This window comes from Manis javanica, chromosome 7 (genome assembly GCF_040802235.1).
Source record: "Manis javanica isolate MJ-LG chromosome 7, MJ_LKY, whole genome shotgun sequence".
NCBI classification, from domain to species: Eukaryota; Metazoa; Chordata; class Mammalia; order Pholidota; family Manidae; genus Manis; species Manis javanica.
In genome coordinates this window covers 24,205,929-24,224,393 of record NC_133162.1, presented here as the reverse complement: position 1 = coordinate 24,224,393, position 18,465 = coordinate 24,205,929, and the positions used below count along the sequence as shown (strand labels likewise).

Sequence of the window (18,465 nt, the reverse complement as noted above, 5' to 3'; positions counted from 1 at the left end):
TAATGTAAGAGGCACTGTATTTTCTAATGTAACTTCTATTTATTACTTATAGTAAACCAAATGGTACCATTGTTGGTTTAATCAGTATATCCAGGGGAATGGGATAATGGAATTTGTTACTATAAAGAACTTTAGAGATTATCTAGTGTTAGTTATGTTTTCCCCCTTTATGCCATTCCACTCACAAGTAAAAAACATACCTTTAAAATCTCTCAGGAAGTCAGTAGAACCATAGAAGCAGGATGACTTTTAACTCTTCTCACAAATCTTTGTTCTCTTACCAGGGCTCCTATTTTATGGTATTCCTTTTCAAGGACAGTTCCTCTGGTCTTTTTCTTTCCAAAGTATTACATTAAAATGATCAGAGAAGGGCTTATTTTTCCCTGGCTTATGTCCCCCGACTTATGGGAGCGTGAATTCTAATTATTATTGGCTCAACTGTGGTATCTTTCTTAGACAAACTTAAGGTTGTGTTTCACCAGTTACGACAGACTTTTTACTTTTTAACACCTCTAAAATTGGGACATGTCTTTTATTGGTGGATGCGTTATTATTACTGTGTTGGCCAAGTGGTAGTCGTGATATATCTGTCATTTCCTGTGCATTGTGAACTTAGTTGTATCCCTGGTGTTATATAGTTGTAACCCTTTGATATTTCAACTAGTAAACTTAAGGACCTTTGGAAGAAAGAATGAGAGTCCTGGTTGTTATTTAAAAATATTTTAGCACCTGTGGCAAGATCAAGAAAGTAATGGCTTTATAATTGCAGAGTGGGAGTTAGTGGCTTCAAAAAAAATTTTGGGGACAGTAGTAGATGAGGTTGTTTCTTTTTAGCACTTTATATTCATTATATTTGTTTAAAGTATTTTTTCACACACTTATCAAAGTTTATTTCACTTTTGATTTTCAGAGTTCTCTAGAACCAGATTCTGATAATTACTCCTTTAAGTAGTAAAAGGGACACTCTTTTTAAGAAATGCTACATCACCAAAACTTTTATGTCAGAGAATGATTTTGTGTGGAAAAACAGCATTAGATAACTGAGTGAAAAAGTGATTCAGAAGAGAGTCAAACTTAACTATGAAGTATTTAATTTTTTATGTATGCACAAGGATAATATACAATAACAATTTTTGTCCAAATATGTCCAAAAGTAGCTCTTAAAAAAGGGATAACTTAGAAATTCTAATGCTAAAGTATTGTTGTAGTATAATTGGCAGTTTTTCTTTCCTTAGTGAACATAAGATAATGGTACATCTTAAAAGGCATCCTAGATTTGATAAAATATAATAGATTAGAATATTCTAGAGTAGTAGCAAAGACCAGTTTGAAGTTCTTTTTATCTAAAATGTAGTCTCTGAGCCTTAAACACTAGGGTTACTTAATTAGTAATCACTCTCTTTCTTCCTAAGGAACTAAAGCATGTCACTAATCTACTTAAGAAAATTCCCAGGAACAGGTTGATAACTGCTTTGTTCTTTTTTTTTTTCATCATCTTCAAGATTAGGTAATAGATCTCTAAGAAATCACCCATCCATTGATTTTTTTAGCACTTTATTGCTTCTGTAAAAATAAGATGTCCATTTAAAGAAATTCAAACAATGTGAAAAATACAGAAAAAGTCAAAAGCACCTGACCTCTACCATCCTCACTGATGTCTTTCCAGATATTTCTTATGCAGCTATCCATATGTGAAAATGGATCTGTAGTTGTTTGTAAAATTACATATCTCTCATGTTTAATAAATTGCCTTTTTCCCACTTAGTGATATCTTGTGGCTACTGTTCCATCTGAAATATTAATTGATTAGTCAATTAATTTTAATGGCTGTGTAATTTTCCATTGTAGAACTATACTGAATGATTTAAGTGTCCTGCTAATGGGCATTTAGGCTGATTCTGTTTTTCTTGTTGTAAATAGTGCTTTGCTGAAAATTTTGTGTATGCATAATTTTTATTCTGTAAAATTATCTCCTTATAAATCCTTTAAAGTGGGATTTGGACATTATTTATTGAAACATTATTATCGGCTTTTAAAAGTTTGGTACTTTTTTGTTTTTTTTTTTAAGGTAATAAATGCAGTTTTATTGAAGTGATGATAACATAATATGATATTGAAATGTCCAAAACAACCTAATTAGTATTTTAATATCTGATTCCTAATTTTTAGAAAAATGATCTTGGTTTCTACTACATATTTGGAAATCTTTCATTTCTAATAAATGGAGGTGAGAAGTTATTCAACCAAAGAAAGCAAATGGAAAAGCTAAAGCACTAAAAACAAGGAAAAATAACCAAACTGGTGGATATATAGGAAAACTGGAAAGGGTAATGATCAAGATAAAGAAAGAGCTTTGGAAACAGACCTGGATTTGAATCCTTATTCTGCCTTTTACTAGCTATATGACCTTGGGGAAGTCTTTTAACCCCTCCAAGTTTATTTACCCTCCTTTAAAGTAGGGATAATAAGCTATGGGGTTGTGAGGAATAAATAATAATAGTAATAAGTACAGCTAATATTTTTGAATCCTTACTGTCTGTGGCAGGCATTGTGTTAAATGTTTATATGTTTTTTTTTCTTCACTTGGAAAATATAATCTTAATTCTTACAAAGTTGGAGTAAATTGCTCCAAGCAACACAGTTAATAAGTGGCAAAATCAGAATTTGAACTCTTAACAGTCTGACCCAGTAGAGCCTGCAATTTGAAACACTATCCTATGTGCATATAAAGCACTTAGCGTAGCATGTGTTAGTTAATATTTATGTTTAGGCTTTTAAAAGGAAGTATGTTAAGAGAATGAAAAGACAAGCTACAGACTGGGGAAAAATATTTGCAAAAGACATAAGTGATAAAGGGCTGTTACTCAAAATATATAAAAACTCTTAAAACTCAACAGTTAGAAAACCAAAATCTGATTAAAAAATGGACCAAAATCTGAACAGACAGCTCACCCGAGAAGATACACAGATGGCCAATAAGCATATGAAAAGGTACTTAACATTATCTGTCATTAGGGAATTGCAAATTAAAACAAGGAGATACCTTTGCACACCTATTAGAATGACAGAAATCCATAATAACACCACCAAATTCTAGTGAGGATATGGAGCAGCAGGAACTCTGATTCATTGCTGGTGGGCATCCAAGATAGTACAGCCACTTTAGAAAGACAGTTTGGCAGTTTCTTACCAAACTAAAATATTCTTACCATATGTTCCAGTCAATGTACTCTTTGGTATCTACCCTAAGGGGTTGAAAACTTACGTCCACACGAAAACTTCTGCATGAATGTTTACAGCTGATTTATTCATAATTGCTAAAACTTGGAAATAACCAAGATACCTTCAGTAGGTAAATGGATAAATAAAAACTGTGGCACATCTACATAATGGATTATTAGTCAGTGCTAAAATATATGAGCTATCAAACCATGAAAAGATAGGGAAGAAGCTTAAATGCATGTTAGTAAGTGAAAGAAACCAATTTGAAAAGGCTACATACATTCTGTGTGCTTCCAAGTATATGACATTCTATAAAAGCAAAACTATAGAGGCAATAAAAAAATCAGTGGTTGCTAGAGGTTAGGAAGAGTGAATAGGCAGAGCTCAGGGGACTTTTAGGGCAATGAAACTATCCTGTATGATATTTTATTGGTAGATACAAGTTTTATATTTGACAAAACCCACAGACTGTGCATCAAGAGTGAATCCTCATATAAACTATGGTCTTTGGGTGATAATGATGTCAGTGTAGTTCATCAGTTGTAACAAATGTACCATGCAATTGCAGAATGTTGACAGTAGGGGAGGCTGTGCAAGTGTAGGGGTGGGGTGTATATGGGAACTCTACTTCTCAACTTCTCTATGAACCTGAAACTACTCTAGAAAATAAAGTTTATTTAAAAAAGTAACATTTAAAAAACAAGTATGCATTGTGTGACATTTATGATACTTTGATTTGTAGGCCCAGAATAAGGAGACCAATGTTTTAGCTGCTGCAAAGGTGATCGACACAAAATCTGAAGAAGAACTTGAAGATTACATGGTCGAGATTGATATATTAGCATCTTGTGATCACCCAAATATAGTCAAACTTCTGGATGCCTTCTATTATGAGAACAATCTTTGGGTAAGTATTTGTTGTTGATTTAAGAGTGGTCAAAATGTGTCAGTTGTCCTAAAGAAGTTTATGAGTTGTGTACACCTGTTTCATATGTTACCTCTTCTGTTTAGTTACTTATGTTCCTTGAGTGAGAGTCAGTCTGCTGATTAGAGTGTCATTAACAACATAATTACTGTTAGTTTCAACAAATACTCAGATATATATTTCAGATACTACCATACTTCACGATTGTTTGACATTGGACCCAAAGGAGAAACTTGGTTCAGAATATTAAATTTCCTAAATTATGAAATTAGATGGGCTTCTCTTCATTTGTAGTTGAAATTTAAACATTTACTTTAAATTTTTTCTAGATATTTATTTTGTTTTCCTAGAAACTGTTTATAGTTTCTTACCATAAACTTTTGTGTTTTTTTTTATTTTTGTTTTTTCTTTTGGTATCATTAATCTACAATTACATGAGGAACATTATGTTTACTACTCCCCCCATCACCAAGTCCCCCCAACATACCCCATTACAGTCACTGTCCATCAGCGTAGTAAGATGCTATAGAATCACTACTTGTCTTCTCTGTGTTGTACAATCCTTCCTGTGTACCCCCCCTACATTATGTCTGCTAATAGTAATGCCCTTTTTTTTCCCCCTTATCTCTCCCTTCCCACCCATCCTCCCCAATCCCTTTCCCTTTGGTAACTGTTAGTCCATTCTTGGGTTCTGTGAGTCTGCTGCTGTTTTGTTCCTTCAGTTTTTTTCTTTGTTCTTATACTCCACAGATGAGTGAAATCATTTGATTCTTGTCTTTTTCTGCCTTCTTACCGTAAACTTTTTGTAAGTCATGTAATAAATTATAAAATACTTACTGGAAATGTTAAATATTTATCTTTTGTGTTATCAGTCCCAAATTTAGTGTATGATGTAGTGGCTAGGGTTGTATGTATAAATTTAGTTCATGTTTAGAAAATATTAGGCACAAATAAATATAGAAATAAAATATTAATATTTATTATGATAACCAGCCAGTTACTTGCCCTGTACCAGTAGTAATTTAATCAGGTGGGCATTTTGAAATGGAGTTTTTCTCCTTGAAGGAAGAAGCAAATCATTATGGGAGAAGAGTAGGTGGTAAAAATAATGTCTGACTGGAAGTCAAAAGGCATATATCTTTTGACCCTGGTGCTGCTAGGTAGGAGCTTGAATCAATCAGTTTAACCTTTATGAGTTTGTTTACGTGATGAGTAATAATCTACCTTCCACCTTATTTTCAAATGCTATAATGAATTTGAAAATAATTTGTAATTGGCAAGCACCTGTAAAAAATAAAGTTATTACATAAAGGAGAAAAAAAGCAGGAAGCTACACAATTTATTAAGCCATGATGTTAAAAATTCTCTATAGTTATGAGTGTGTTATCTTCTTAGTTCTGCTCGAGGGCTTGGGCAGAATGTTTCCAGAGATTATAATGAAAATTAATTCTTAGTTTAATAAATAGATAAATTCTTTACTTGAGACTACTATAAACTAAAAAGTTGAACAACTGTGAGAGACAGTCAAATGGGAGAGGCAGATATTAGTTAATCAAAGAATTTTAATAAAAAATTACAGCTGTGAGAGGAGTTAAGAAGGAAAGGTACATGGTGGTATCCACTGGGGAGGTCTAGGAGGGCATCCATCAGGAAATGATAATTGAGCCAGGATCTGAAGCTTTTGTGTGTGTGTGTGTGTGTGTGTTTTAACTAAAAGAAGTCTCTAGATTTTCAGGATTTATTCCTGTTAGTAAAGTTAAAAAAAATTTTGATGACTTAAATCACCATAGTATCCTTAAAAATAAGAGTACTAAAATCTTTCATTGGTAATGAAATGAATATGTAATATTGTCCTTAAAAATTCTGGACTTGGTAATTTTAGAGAAGCCAGGTCACTAAACATGGTGATAAGCGAAAATCCATTTATTTCCAGTGTATTCTCTTTAGGCTTTCTCAGATGTGCATCACCAAGACTAAGAATTCTGTGGACAAAGAAAATCTCTATGGCTGCATAACACTGTTTCTGTAACCTAGGTTATTTGATAGTTGTTCCCTCAGTCTTCCTGCTCAGTTGAAGAAAACACTCAGTTTTGTGTGCTTTTTTGTTTCCTGCAGATCCTCATTGAATTCTGTGCTGGCGGAGCTGTGGATGCTGTAATGCTTGGTAAATACCTTTTTGTTCTTTATGTTTATGTTTTAAATTATACTTCATAAAAATCAAAAGAATTGCAAGTATTTATACACACACACACACACACACTCAACACACACAGGAAAAACTCTTGAGTTTTCCTCAGTAAGTTGAGCAGTTAGTTTAATTATATTTTTATATTCTTGGATAATTGTGATAAAATTCTAAAATGAAATGTTGAGCAAAATAATCTTCATAGATATTTAGTTTTTCTAAAATAAACTTACTGTATATGATCCTTGACAGTGATGGTCAAGGAATATATCCCACTGATGTATTTTTACCATATAACAATGCACATTTATTTATTCTTTCCTTACAGAACTAGAGAGACCATTAACTGAGTCCCAAATACAAGTAGTTTGTAAACAGACTTTAGAAGCTTTGAACTACTTACATGATAATAAAATCATCCACAGAGATCTAAAAGCTGGAAACATTCTTTTTACCTTAGATGGAGATATTAAGTTGGGTAAGTTTCTTTCCTTAAAAAAAAATTATGAGTTTTGTGCTCTGAGATTTCATCCCCTGTATGTATGTGACTTAATATTGTTTTGTTATAACTCAGATATATGGAACATGGAGAATTACTCCATGTTAATTTTTTAAATACTTCCTTGGATTAATAATTGTTCATTAATTTAAAAAATTTTTAACTGTGGGCACCTAATATAAAGATACTTTAAAAATAAAGTTAGAAAGAAAGTGTGGGCACAAACTGCAAATTGTAAAATAAGTTAGACATAGGAATGGAAGTGCGACATAGAAAACTTGACCAATAATACTGTAGTGTCTTGGTATGTTAATCGGGTAACCACCTATTGAGGCAAGCATCTAGTAATTTATAGAACTGTTGAGTCACTATGCTGTACATCTGACACCAACACAATATTGTCTGTCAGCTTTATTGCAATTAAAAAAATGCTAAAAAAAGGCAAACGTTTAGAAGACTTTTTTCTGTTAAAGTTTTGTGTGTAGACTTAATACTTGTGAATATAATACATTTAGAATATGATATAGTATGAAAAACTGCTTAGTTTTATCTTCATTTCTAAAACCCATATCTAATGGCTTTGTTTTTTCATGTTTGGTTTTATACTCTATAGATACAGTATCTTGGCTAAACTAACAGATTAACCTTAGGTCTGAAAAGGATGCCTAAATTCAGTATAATGACTAGACTTAAATTTTTTTTTTTTACACTGAGGGAATAAATAACTTCATAAGAAAAGTAGATATATGTTTTAGGTGGGAAATTGGTTAATTTCAGATTTACACATAGAAATGGAAGATACAGTCTTCTTTAAGTATAACCAAGATACTGATTTTAAAATCTGGTGATGAAGTCTAAATTTTGGAAGGATATTAAAAGGATTAAATATACTCAAAGGTCATGTTGATACTGGTGATCGTTGTCATTGCATTTCCCTTTTTTATGACATCTAATCAGTTATAATTTGATATACTAAATTTTAACCTTTTTTTTGTGAGACAAAAACATAAAGGAAATCACAGACAACTTTGTAGCTTAGTGACTCTGTAGCTTTTTAGACAATGGCTTTGTAACCACCACCTAGATCAAGAACTAGAACTTTCTCAGGCACCCAGCAACTCTTCTCTGTGCCCCATCTCAGTTGTTGTCCCTCCCTTCTCCAAGGTAACCTTTATCTTGACTTTTATAGTAACTACTTTCTCCAGTTTCTTTATGGCTTGGTCTCCCAGTGTCCATATCTAGACCCTAGAGTTAAGACTTGCCCATATTTAAAACCTGATTTTTTTTAAGTCTCTTTTAATTAACAAGTACTCCCATCCCTAATCCCTTTCTTTTCTTTAATCTTTTTCTGTCTCATGCATTCTCATGGGGGCCATATCACCCCTGAAGGACCAAAAATTGGTTCTTTGGGGGCAAAAAAACCTTATCTATTTCATGGCTCTGTGGCCCTGCAAAGGCCACCAGTACAAATAGATACACAGTGTATCAATGGCATTAAAATTTCACAGGGGGAGGGAGAATTAGGGAAAAAATGTCGAAACGGCTCGTTAGGACTGTGATGATGAAGAAGAGAATAAGAAATACTGATGATGGGACTTGTGTGTTAGACTTGCAGTTTCCCTCAACTTGGATTTTGCTGATTACACATTCATGATGATTTTAGTAAGTTCCTCTCTGTATTTCTTTAATATTTGCAGATGAATTCAAAGGCCTCCCTCAGTCTTAAATTTGATTTTTTTTGGCAAGAGTATATAGGTGGTTTTGTGTTCTTTGATTGGGAAGCATACAGTTGTTTGCTTTTTGCCTTCATTGATGTTAGCAGCTGTTGATGCTTAATGCCTAGACACATTATTTGGTTGGAGTTGCAAAATGAATTCTATCATTTTGTTTTCATGTATTATTTTTTATAAAAATTGGATATAATTATCAGTTATTTAATTATTTTCATTTATCATCATCATAAAATTAAGTATACTTACATAAGAAGACACTGCTTCAACTATTTTGTTACTGGGGTATAGTTCATATAGATAGGACAGAAAAAAGGCTGATTCTTTTATTTATTTAGCTTTAAAGACAATGAATTCATTCTTTCTTATTCTCAGTGGTGACCACTATTTTTTAAAACATCATTATTATTTTTTAAAATTCATGACTTTTATAGATTTTAAATCTATTACATTTTTATCCTTATTGAAGCTCTCATTGTACTGTCTTTGGTCAATGGGAGCACCTTCAAGTTTCTTGTTAATCTTTTTGGCATGATTCTGGTAATCTTTGTTAACTTCTTTGTTAACTATTAGGTTGACATATTTCAGGCTCATCTTGTATATTTTCTTCCTCAGACCTGTAAATGGCCATTTTTTCAAGAAACCCTGGTTTCTTTTAGTAGCTCACAATCTGAGTGTTAGAGACGCTTGTAGTTTTTAGATTGGCCATATTTCTAGGCCTTTCCGAAGGACAGAGCTAGGCTCTCATGAGTTCCTACTTATTTCCTATTCAGATTGATGGTAAAGGTTTTTTTCACCTAATCTTTTCCGTATTACATCTGTATCTCTTTTCTTCTATCCTGAGTGTCAGTGTTCTCAAGGACATTGATGATAGATTTAGAATATACCATAATTACTCATTTAACCCTTATTTCTATATTTAATTCTCATTACTAATACTTAATGTTGACGTCTCTTTAGTCTTGTTGGTGTTTGAAGTTCATTCTCTGGTAGATTTCTCCGGAAGGGCTCTCTGAGTTCTTACATAATGGTAATAGTTCTACCCTTTATACTTTGAAGGTTAGTTTTGATGTATAGCAAATCCTTGGCTTACAATTTTTTCCTTGAGTATCTGAAATGTGTTACTCTGTTTTCTTCTGTTACAGTGTTGTTGAAAAGTCTGTTAATGGTCTGATTTTCTTTCTCTTACAAGTCATGTGTTCTTTTTGCCTAGATGCCAAGGAATTTTTTTAAGGAGCAGTTATTCGACAAGACTTTTCTAATTATAGGCTCTTATAATAGTCATATCTTCCTCCCCCATTCGCCCTCCCAGGAATTTTTTCTGGAATTACAGTTTTGAGTATTTTTTTCTGTTTCCTTGCATTGACTTTCTTCTTTAGGGACTTTTATTATTTGCTTGTTGGGTTTGTTTATCATCAGTATTTACAACTTTCAAGTTCTTTTTTTATCTTTATTCATTTTTTTATTGTGGTGACATACATTACCCAAATTTACCATTTTAACCATTTTTAAGTGTATAGTTCTGCAGCATTATGTACATTCACATTGTTGCACAACCATTACCACTATCTATCTCTAGAATTTTTTCATCTTCTGCAGTTGAAACTTCATACCCACCAACTCCCTATTCCCTCTTCCCCTCAGCAGCTACCATTTTACTTGCAACTACCATTCAACTTTCTGTCTCTATGAATTTGACTACTCTTTGTCCCTTATATAAGTGGAGTCATATGATATTTATTATTTTATGACTGGCTTATTTTACCTGGCATCATGTCTTCAGGGTTCATCCATGTTGTAGCATGTGTCAATTTCCTTTCTTTTTAAGGCTGATTAATTAATATTCTGCTTTATGTATAGACCACATTTTGTTTATCCATTCACCCATTGATGGACACTTTGGTTGCTTCTGCTTTTTTGCTCTTGCAAATAATGCTGTAAATATGTGTATACAAGTATCTGTTTGAGTCCCTGCTTTCAATTCTTTTGGGTATTCCAGAAGTGGAATTGCTGGATCATATGGTAATTCTGTGTTTAATTTTTTTGAGAAACCACCATTTTCCATAGCAGCTGTACCATTTTACATTCCCACCAGCAATGTACAAGTGTTCAGATTTCTTCACATCCTTGCCAACACTTATATTCTATATTTTTGGTGGTAGCCATGATAGCCATCCTAATGGGTGTGAAGTGGTAATGGGGTGAATTTGCTTTGTTTATTTGCTCTTGTTTTCCCCCTGTTTTAGTCTAAAATGATTAATTTTTAAATTGTTTCTATATGATTTTTTATCTTATTTTTGTTGAATTTAGTTTTGAGAGTTGTAGCATATCAAACATGCCACATTAAAAGTTATATATAAATGGTATGAGTTTATGCAATAGTAGCAATTTATGTTGCTGTTAGTGATTGAGCTCTAAATGGAAAAGGTGGGGTTAACAATTGATAAAGCTATAATGTTGCTGTTCTCTATAATTTAAATCAGAAAACCTGGTTCTTAATTTTTTTCTTTAAGATATAGTGTTATGAGGAAGTTAGCAAGACACATGCTGCCTTGGTATAATTTTTGTTTTTTACACTATAGAAAAAAGTCTCTATTAATTTAACTAATATGTAGTACTAGTTGACATTTGTTTTGAAGTAGATAGACTGGTTTGTTTTTAAGATACTATTTTTTTCCAATTCTGGAAAATTTGGCATCTGAAGATATATATTAAGTGTATTAATGATGTTGTATTTTCTTTGACAGTTTTTTTTTTGTGTGTGTGTGTGTGTGACAATGTTCAAAATGACAATGGTAGGAAAGTTGTTCTCTATTTTGCTTGCCCTTTAATAAGAGTGGTCTAATTAAAGACTTGAAATGCTTTTCTCCTATGTTGAATACAGTGAACTTTACATAAAAACTATCATTAATATTTCTGTATGATTATTTATTTCAAGCGGATTTTGGAGTCTCAGCTAAAAACACAAGGACAATTCAAAGGAGAGATTCCTTTATTGGTACACCATATTGGTATGTAGTCAATTTTATGGATCTATAGTATTAGTTATGTCAGCAGTTATTGTTACTCATTTAATTTTGTCTACATACTTGATTATACTGTCTTTCTGTGGTTTGTAATCAATCACTATTCTCAAGTTAAACATCTTAACTTTCAATTCAATTCTCTGTCTTTATAGGATGGCTCCTGAAGTAGTCATGTGTGAAACATCTAAAGACAGACCCTATGACTACAAAGCTGATGTTTGGTCCCTGGGTATCACTTTAATAGAAATGGCTGAGATAGAACCACCTCATCATGAATTAAATCCAATGCGAGTGCTGCTAAAAATAGCGAAATCTGAGCCCCCTACATTAGCACAACCATCAAAATGGTAAAATATTCTAAAAGCTGTTTAAGAAGCAAAACTTGATTTTTTTCTACCTCCAACTTTCCAAGGGAATTTAAATTTAGGTACATGGTACAAATACCATATGAAGTAGGAAACTGATTTTTTGGTATATTTTCAAGACATAAGGACCATATGAACCCTTATAACTAACTTTTTCCATAAATATAAAATATCAGTGATATGAGTCCTGCATTAAAAAAGGTGTTTTCTATACTATGAGAAAGTGATGTAGATCTGTATTCTTCAAATTTAATATAATAGAAGTTTGTGGGTTTTGACGTACTTGTAAATATGGCTATATCCTAGTGGCTAAAATAATGAACCTACTTACAGAGATATCTAGTTTGTATTTACAGATGAATAACTTAGGAAATCTTAATATTCTTATTAACTAGTTTTCTTATGTTGTATTAATAGTATTATATACATAATGAAACTTATGCATAATTTATGAGTTTTGTTTAGTTTTAATGATAAAGTAAAATAGAATATTAAAAATTTTTTTAAGGTCTTTACATTTTAAGGACTTCCTAAAGAAATGCTTAGAAAAGAATGTGGATTCCAGGTGGAATACATCCCAGCTACTGCAGGTAAGATAGAATAGTATGATAACAGTTAGCCATACAATTGTTAAGAAGAACACAATTTCAGATTGATTCAGTGTGCTCCCTTTCCTCTTGAGTTCCCTGTGGAGACTCAAAAAACACTGTTGTTAACACTTGCTTTACAAATGTGTGCTCTGTTACTGAAAGGTAGGTGGCTTGTAACTCATTCCTCCTGTGCTTTTTTGATTCAGTTTAATTGTTTTGTTAGTCATTTCCACTTTGTTAGTTCACTCTTTTCTTTCTCTCTAGTTACTAGAAAGCAAGTACCTCAGGGTCCATGAACTAATTAGTTTTTAAAAATCTCTTACAGTGAGGGCAAATTTTCAGTAAATATTGTTGACTTTTTAAAAATGGTGTTTTTAAAATGGTTGGAGAATTGTGTCTCATAGCGGGACCTTTTGTAACACTTGCAATTAAAATTTGTCAGGTAATTATTTGCAACAACATGGATAGAGCTAGAGGGTATTATGCTCGGTGAAATAAGCCAGGCAGAGAAAGACAAGTATCAAATGACTTCACTCATATGTGGAGTATAAGAGCAAAGCAAAAACTGAAGGAACAAAACAGCAGCAGACTCATAGAACCCAAGAACGGACTAACAGTTACCAAAGGGAAAGGGACTGAGGAGGATGGGTACGAAGAGAGGGATAAGGGGAAAAAGGGGCATTACGATTAGCACACATAATGTAGGGGGGTGGCATGGGGAAGGAAAGTCGTGATTCTATCGCATCTTACTATGCTGATGGACAGTGACTGTAATGGGGTATGTAGTGGGGACTTGATAATGGAGGGAATCTAGTAACCACAATGTTGCTCATGTAATTGTATATTAGTGATATAAAAAAAAATTTGTCAGGTAATTAATATTACAGGTGAACAAACAGAATGACAAATCTTGAAGCAGTTACTGTTAGGTTGAGTCAGGGTGAGTTTTTGTGTAACTCCTGCATTAGAGTGCTTTGAATCCATCTGTTTATCTGCGGGGGAAAGCAGGAAACATTGCCTTGCTTTGTGCAACAGCTGCATCCCCAGAATGCATTTGCTCTCACATCACTGCTGCCACATTTGAAGGCCTTAGTCTGTGACAGACACTTAAATGCTCAGTTTACAGAGATTAATAAAATGTCTTCCTACTCTTCAGAATATTAGAACCATGTCAGAAAAAACAGGTGTTTGTAGATACTTTTAACAGAACTCTAAGGATTTTGTAATTCTTTTAACAAGGCTTTACACAGGATTTATATGTATTATTGCTACTTTTTAAGAACTAGTAATGTAATGTACTTTCTTGAAACCTTTAAATTTTACATTATGTAATTTTCAAACACACAGTAAGGTATATGAACCTACTACCCAGATATGTTACCATTTTTGACATATTTCCTTCGGATTCTTAAAAATACAGTACAATAGTGTTGTCAGCAACCCCTGCTGCTGCTCAAGTCCTTCCCCTCCTTCATTTTGCAGATGCAATGTTATCTTGTTTGTATTTTTCCTACCCATGTGCTTATATTTTTACAACGTAATTGTGTTTTATGGGTTTGAAACTTACTGTACAAGAAGGCCTTTCAGCTGTTAATCGAGTATATTTTTTTTAATGATCAAACAGCATCCCTTTGTTACTGTTGATACCAACAAACCAATCCGAGAGCTAATTGCTGAGGCAAAGGCTGAAGTAACAGAAGAAGTTGAAGATGGCAAAGAGGAAGATGATGATGAGGAAACAGAAAATTCTCTGGTCAGTATTTCGAAGGAAAATTTCATTTAGGTAATATTTAGAGTTGGGTTTTGAATGTCATTGTTCCTGCAACTAGGGATTAATTGATGGGTAGCAGTAAAAAAACTTTCATTTTAGGAGTGAAGATAATAGCAAGTTTGCTTCTTACTGCCCATTTTTGTCATATTACATGAAGATTTGTCAATTCTTTAAGTTATCTTTAGAACTTCATCAAATTTTGCTGATAAAGATACTAAATCTAAATATATATGAATTAAATCATTACACACACACTTATAATACACATGTTGTTGATCACCATCTTGAAGTTACCTTTTAACACTAATAATGTATAAAATCTTTTTTAGCCAATTCCTGCAAGTAAGCGTGCTTCCTCTGACCTTAGTATTGCCAGCTCTGAAGAAGATAAACTTTCTCAAAATGCTTGCATTTTGGAATCTGTCTCAGAAAAAATAGAACGTAATACTGCTGAAGATAAATTTAATAGCAAAGTTGTTAATGAAAAACCCACCACTGATGAACCTGAAAAGGCTGCAGAGGATATTAATGAACATGATACTGACCTAGAAACTGTGGGTGAGCTCCGTAATAGAATGACAGTAATCAAGGAAAATGGAAGGGAGGAGAAGAGACTCAAGCTTGGAAATCTGCATGACACGGAAGACCAAGAAACAGTGGACATTGATTTAGTAAGTGAAGGAAAAGAGGATAATATAATAACTTTAGAAACAAATATTAAACAAAATCTGAAACCTGATGAAGAAAGGGATCAGGAAAAGCAACAGATATTTGAAAAGGTAATAAAATCTGAAGAAATTAAAGATACTGCTATTCAAACAATGGATTTAGTTTCTCAAGAGACTGGAGAAAAAGAGGCAGATATTCAGGCAATTGAAAATAAAGATGACCTTACAAAGGAAGAGGCACAAGAGAAATTGGAAAAAGATGACAAAGCTCAAAAAGATATGATCAGCGATACGACCAGTGTGATGGGAACAGATGAGGCAGTAGATGTTGCTCAGAAGGTATTTGAAAATGCTCAAAGCAATGATGATAAAGAAGCTGTTGAAGTAGATCAGAAATTAGAAAGTAAGCCTGTGGTGGGTCCTGAGGTTGGTGGAACTGAGAAAGTTCCTGTTAAAGAAATGGTTGAAACCGCTGGCATAGATCAAAAATCTGTAGAAGGTAAAGGTGAGGAACAATTAGTCAACAGTTCAGAGAACATAGTGGAGACCAGTGAGGAACCCCAAACAAATGAAGTTGAGGAACTTACTGAGTCAAGTAGCACTGAAGAAATAGAGGTCAGACGTGCAGTGATTCATACTGACCAAAAGGCTTTGGGAAGTGAAACTCAGGATGCTCAGAAAGCTGGTACTCAGATCGATACAGAGCCAGAAGAAATTCCGGGTGAAGTGCCAATTAAAACAGAACCTCAAGTTACTGCCGCTTCACAGCCCACTGAACCTCAGCCTGTTCCAATACCCAGTATTAATATCAACTCTGAAGATGCAGAAAATAAAGGGGAAATAGGTGCTTTATCAAAAACTGAAACCATGGTGCTTCCAGAATCTCAGAATCAAAAGGAAAATGATGCTGATTCAGGCACTGGCTCCACTGCTGATAATAGCAGCATTGACTTGAATTTATCCATCTCTAGCTTCTTAAGCAAAACTAAAGACAGTGGATCAATATCTTTACAAGTAAGTGTACATGGGTTCTTGTTTGGGTTTTTCTCTTTCATTTTAATGGTTTAGAGTTTATGTGAAACTGATGTCTTGAAAATAAAACAGCACTAAGTCAGTGTAGTACTAACCCATAAAATTCTTGAGGCCTCTGAAGGTAATTGCAAAGAACTAAGGAGAGAGATTCTGGATGTAATCTTTAAATTTTTTGGTAGTAGCTACCTATTTTGTCAACTTGATATAAACAGTATAATACAGTTGCTCAGTATGATTTGGATTCTCTTTTTGCACCTACCACTGTTAGCAAGAATCAGTTTATCAAAGAGTTGAGAAATTGAAAGAATAATCTCTTTTTAAGCTTTTTCATAGTATATACAGCTCTTAGTTTACTACTGGCTCATGCTGATGACCATTCTTGCTTCCTCAGTCGAGTCATTACTGTTGCCGTGAGAACCATCATGGGAGAACAAAGAAACCCAGAACTGAAACTTAGAACACTTGCAGCTTTTAGAGCGTAATTCCCAAATGTTAGTGTGTTTCAGAGTTACCAGGGGGAGCTATGTAGAAGTCTGGGATGGGGCCAAAGAACCACTATTTGTAGCAAAAGATCCCATGGGATTCTGATAGAGATGAACCATGGGCAGTGTATTTTAGGTAAGCTGGGTTGATAGCAGAAGAGAAAACTGAAAAGTGGAAACAACTTAGGAAAATTGACTTTAGGAACAGGACTCTAGAGCACAACTGATCATCCTTCCTAACTGCGCCAAGTTAATATGTGTATTACCTAGATTGTCTTCAGTTTTGAATTTGTTTCATTGACTGAAATTCCATTAATCTAAAGTTTCATTCATTGACTTAATAGCATTTTTAAAAAATGAATATGCTTCTTTGAGAATTCAGGTGATATTAATTGTGGATACTTTAGTAGGGGCTGGAGGAATAGTAAGCTTGGAGGTTATAGGGAGATAGATCTGTTTTTGGGTCATGCCCACTTTAGGTTTTAGAGAAAACTTAGATAGGGTACGATAGTTCAGGACCTAAGGAGAGGAGACTGAGGATACTGGAAGCCTGGAGAATAAAACAATAAGAGGTTGCAGAAAGGTGACTGGGAAGTGCCAAAGACAAACTTTGAAATTACAACGTATTTTGAGTTTGGTATTTTCGCATTCCACTTTTTCTCCCTCTATTTTCAAACCCTTTCTCCAATACCAAAATTAATTAATTACCTGTCCTTGGTACTTAAATGTTTATCAAAATATGTTTTTTTGGAGTGTTTTATTTCTGTTATTTCTTTTTGCATTTTGTAAGCATTTGAATACCAGAAAAGGAATGAAGAGTCTGGTCTTGATAAAGAATTGTAGGTAATATCTAGCAGCTATCTTGTACTTTTAGAGTATAGTAGAGGTCCTGTCTTTCTAGTAATCCTGAATTCACACATCCATCCCTGGCCCCAAGTTGGAGGAGGGCTTTTGATATTACTGTTGCTAATAAGAGGGATTTTTATTCCCAGTTTTGGCGGTGTTTAAAATTTATCAGGAGAGCCTTTTCAAAATATAAGTTCTCAGCTAACCTCAGACCTATTGATTGAGATTCTTTAAGAGATGAGTCCCAGGAATTCATTTTTAAGTGTTCTGTCAGCATTTCTAAAACTGAAAAGCAGAGTTATCTGAGAACCTTAAAAGGTAAAAAGAGGAAGAAGAAAAAATGGTTAATATGTAAAAGTTGCATTGGTAAATTTTTATGTGAATTGCTCATTATCACTTGTGCCTGATTATGATGTATTATCATAAAAATTATACATGGACATCAAAATGCATAATTTCCCTGGAAAAAAATTTTATTTCAACTGTAAAGTTATATGAAAGTCAGATGGGGTTTAAGATGATAAAACTTCCACAGTGCTTTATATTCATACTTTGTATAAGTGGTCTTCATGGCTATTCAGTTTTTTTTGTTTTTAAGAAGAAAGTGTTCTCTTTTCCTAGTATTCCCCACATAAAGCCTAACTAAAATAAATTCTCACTCAGGAAACAAGAAGACAAAAGAAAACATTGAAGAAAACACGCAAATTTGTTGTTGATGGTGTAGAAGTGAGTGTAACAACATCAAAGATAGTTACAGATAGTGATTCCAAAACTGAAGAACTGAGATTTCTTAGGTGAGTAAAAAAAACATCATTAAAACTGGATTTGTGACTTATTTTCAGTCTCTGTGAAGTATGAAGAATTAAGAAACAAAAGCAAAGTTTTGGCTAGTTTTCTATTATTTTATTTTCCATTTGAAAAAATTAAAAAAAAATTTAAAGCATTACTTCAAAGTTGTAAATTTTCTATCTTTATTATTGCTATTACATTTTATCAGACGTCAGGAACTTCGGGAATTAAGATTTCTTCAAAAAGAAGAGCAAAGAGCCCAACAACAGCTTAATAGCAAACTGCAACAACAACGAGAACAAATTTTCCGGCGCTTTGAGCAAGAAATGATGGTA

General features: G+C 33.4%; 1 protein-coding gene across 2 annotated transcripts in view; it reads left to right on the top strand.

Moving 5' to 3' along the window:
• Nucleotides 1–18,465, top strand: part of SLK (STE20 like kinase) — a 53,037-nt gene that overhangs the window by 13,596 nt on the left and 20,976 nt on the right. For both annotated transcript variants that reach the window (XM_037001348.2, XM_017671594.3), the window contains 10 exons: nt 3,965–4,129; nt 6,263–6,311; nt 6,661–6,810; nt 11,500–11,572; nt 11,740–11,934; nt 12,461–12,542; nt 14,167–14,295; nt 14,643–15,995; nt 18,005–18,135; nt 18,339–18,462. In XM_037001348.2, the coding sequence (XP_036857243.2) occupies nt 3,965–4,129; nt 6,263–6,311; nt 6,661–6,810; nt 11,500–11,572; nt 11,740–11,934; nt 12,461–12,542; nt 14,167–14,295; nt 14,643–15,995; nt 18,005–18,135; nt 18,339–18,462 (2,451 nt within the window). The remainder of the gene's footprint in view (nt 1–3,964; nt 4,130–6,262; nt 6,312–6,660; nt 6,811–11,499; nt 11,573–11,739; nt 11,935–12,460; nt 12,543–14,166; nt 14,296–14,642; nt 15,996–18,004; nt 18,136–18,338; nt 18,463–18,465) is intronic.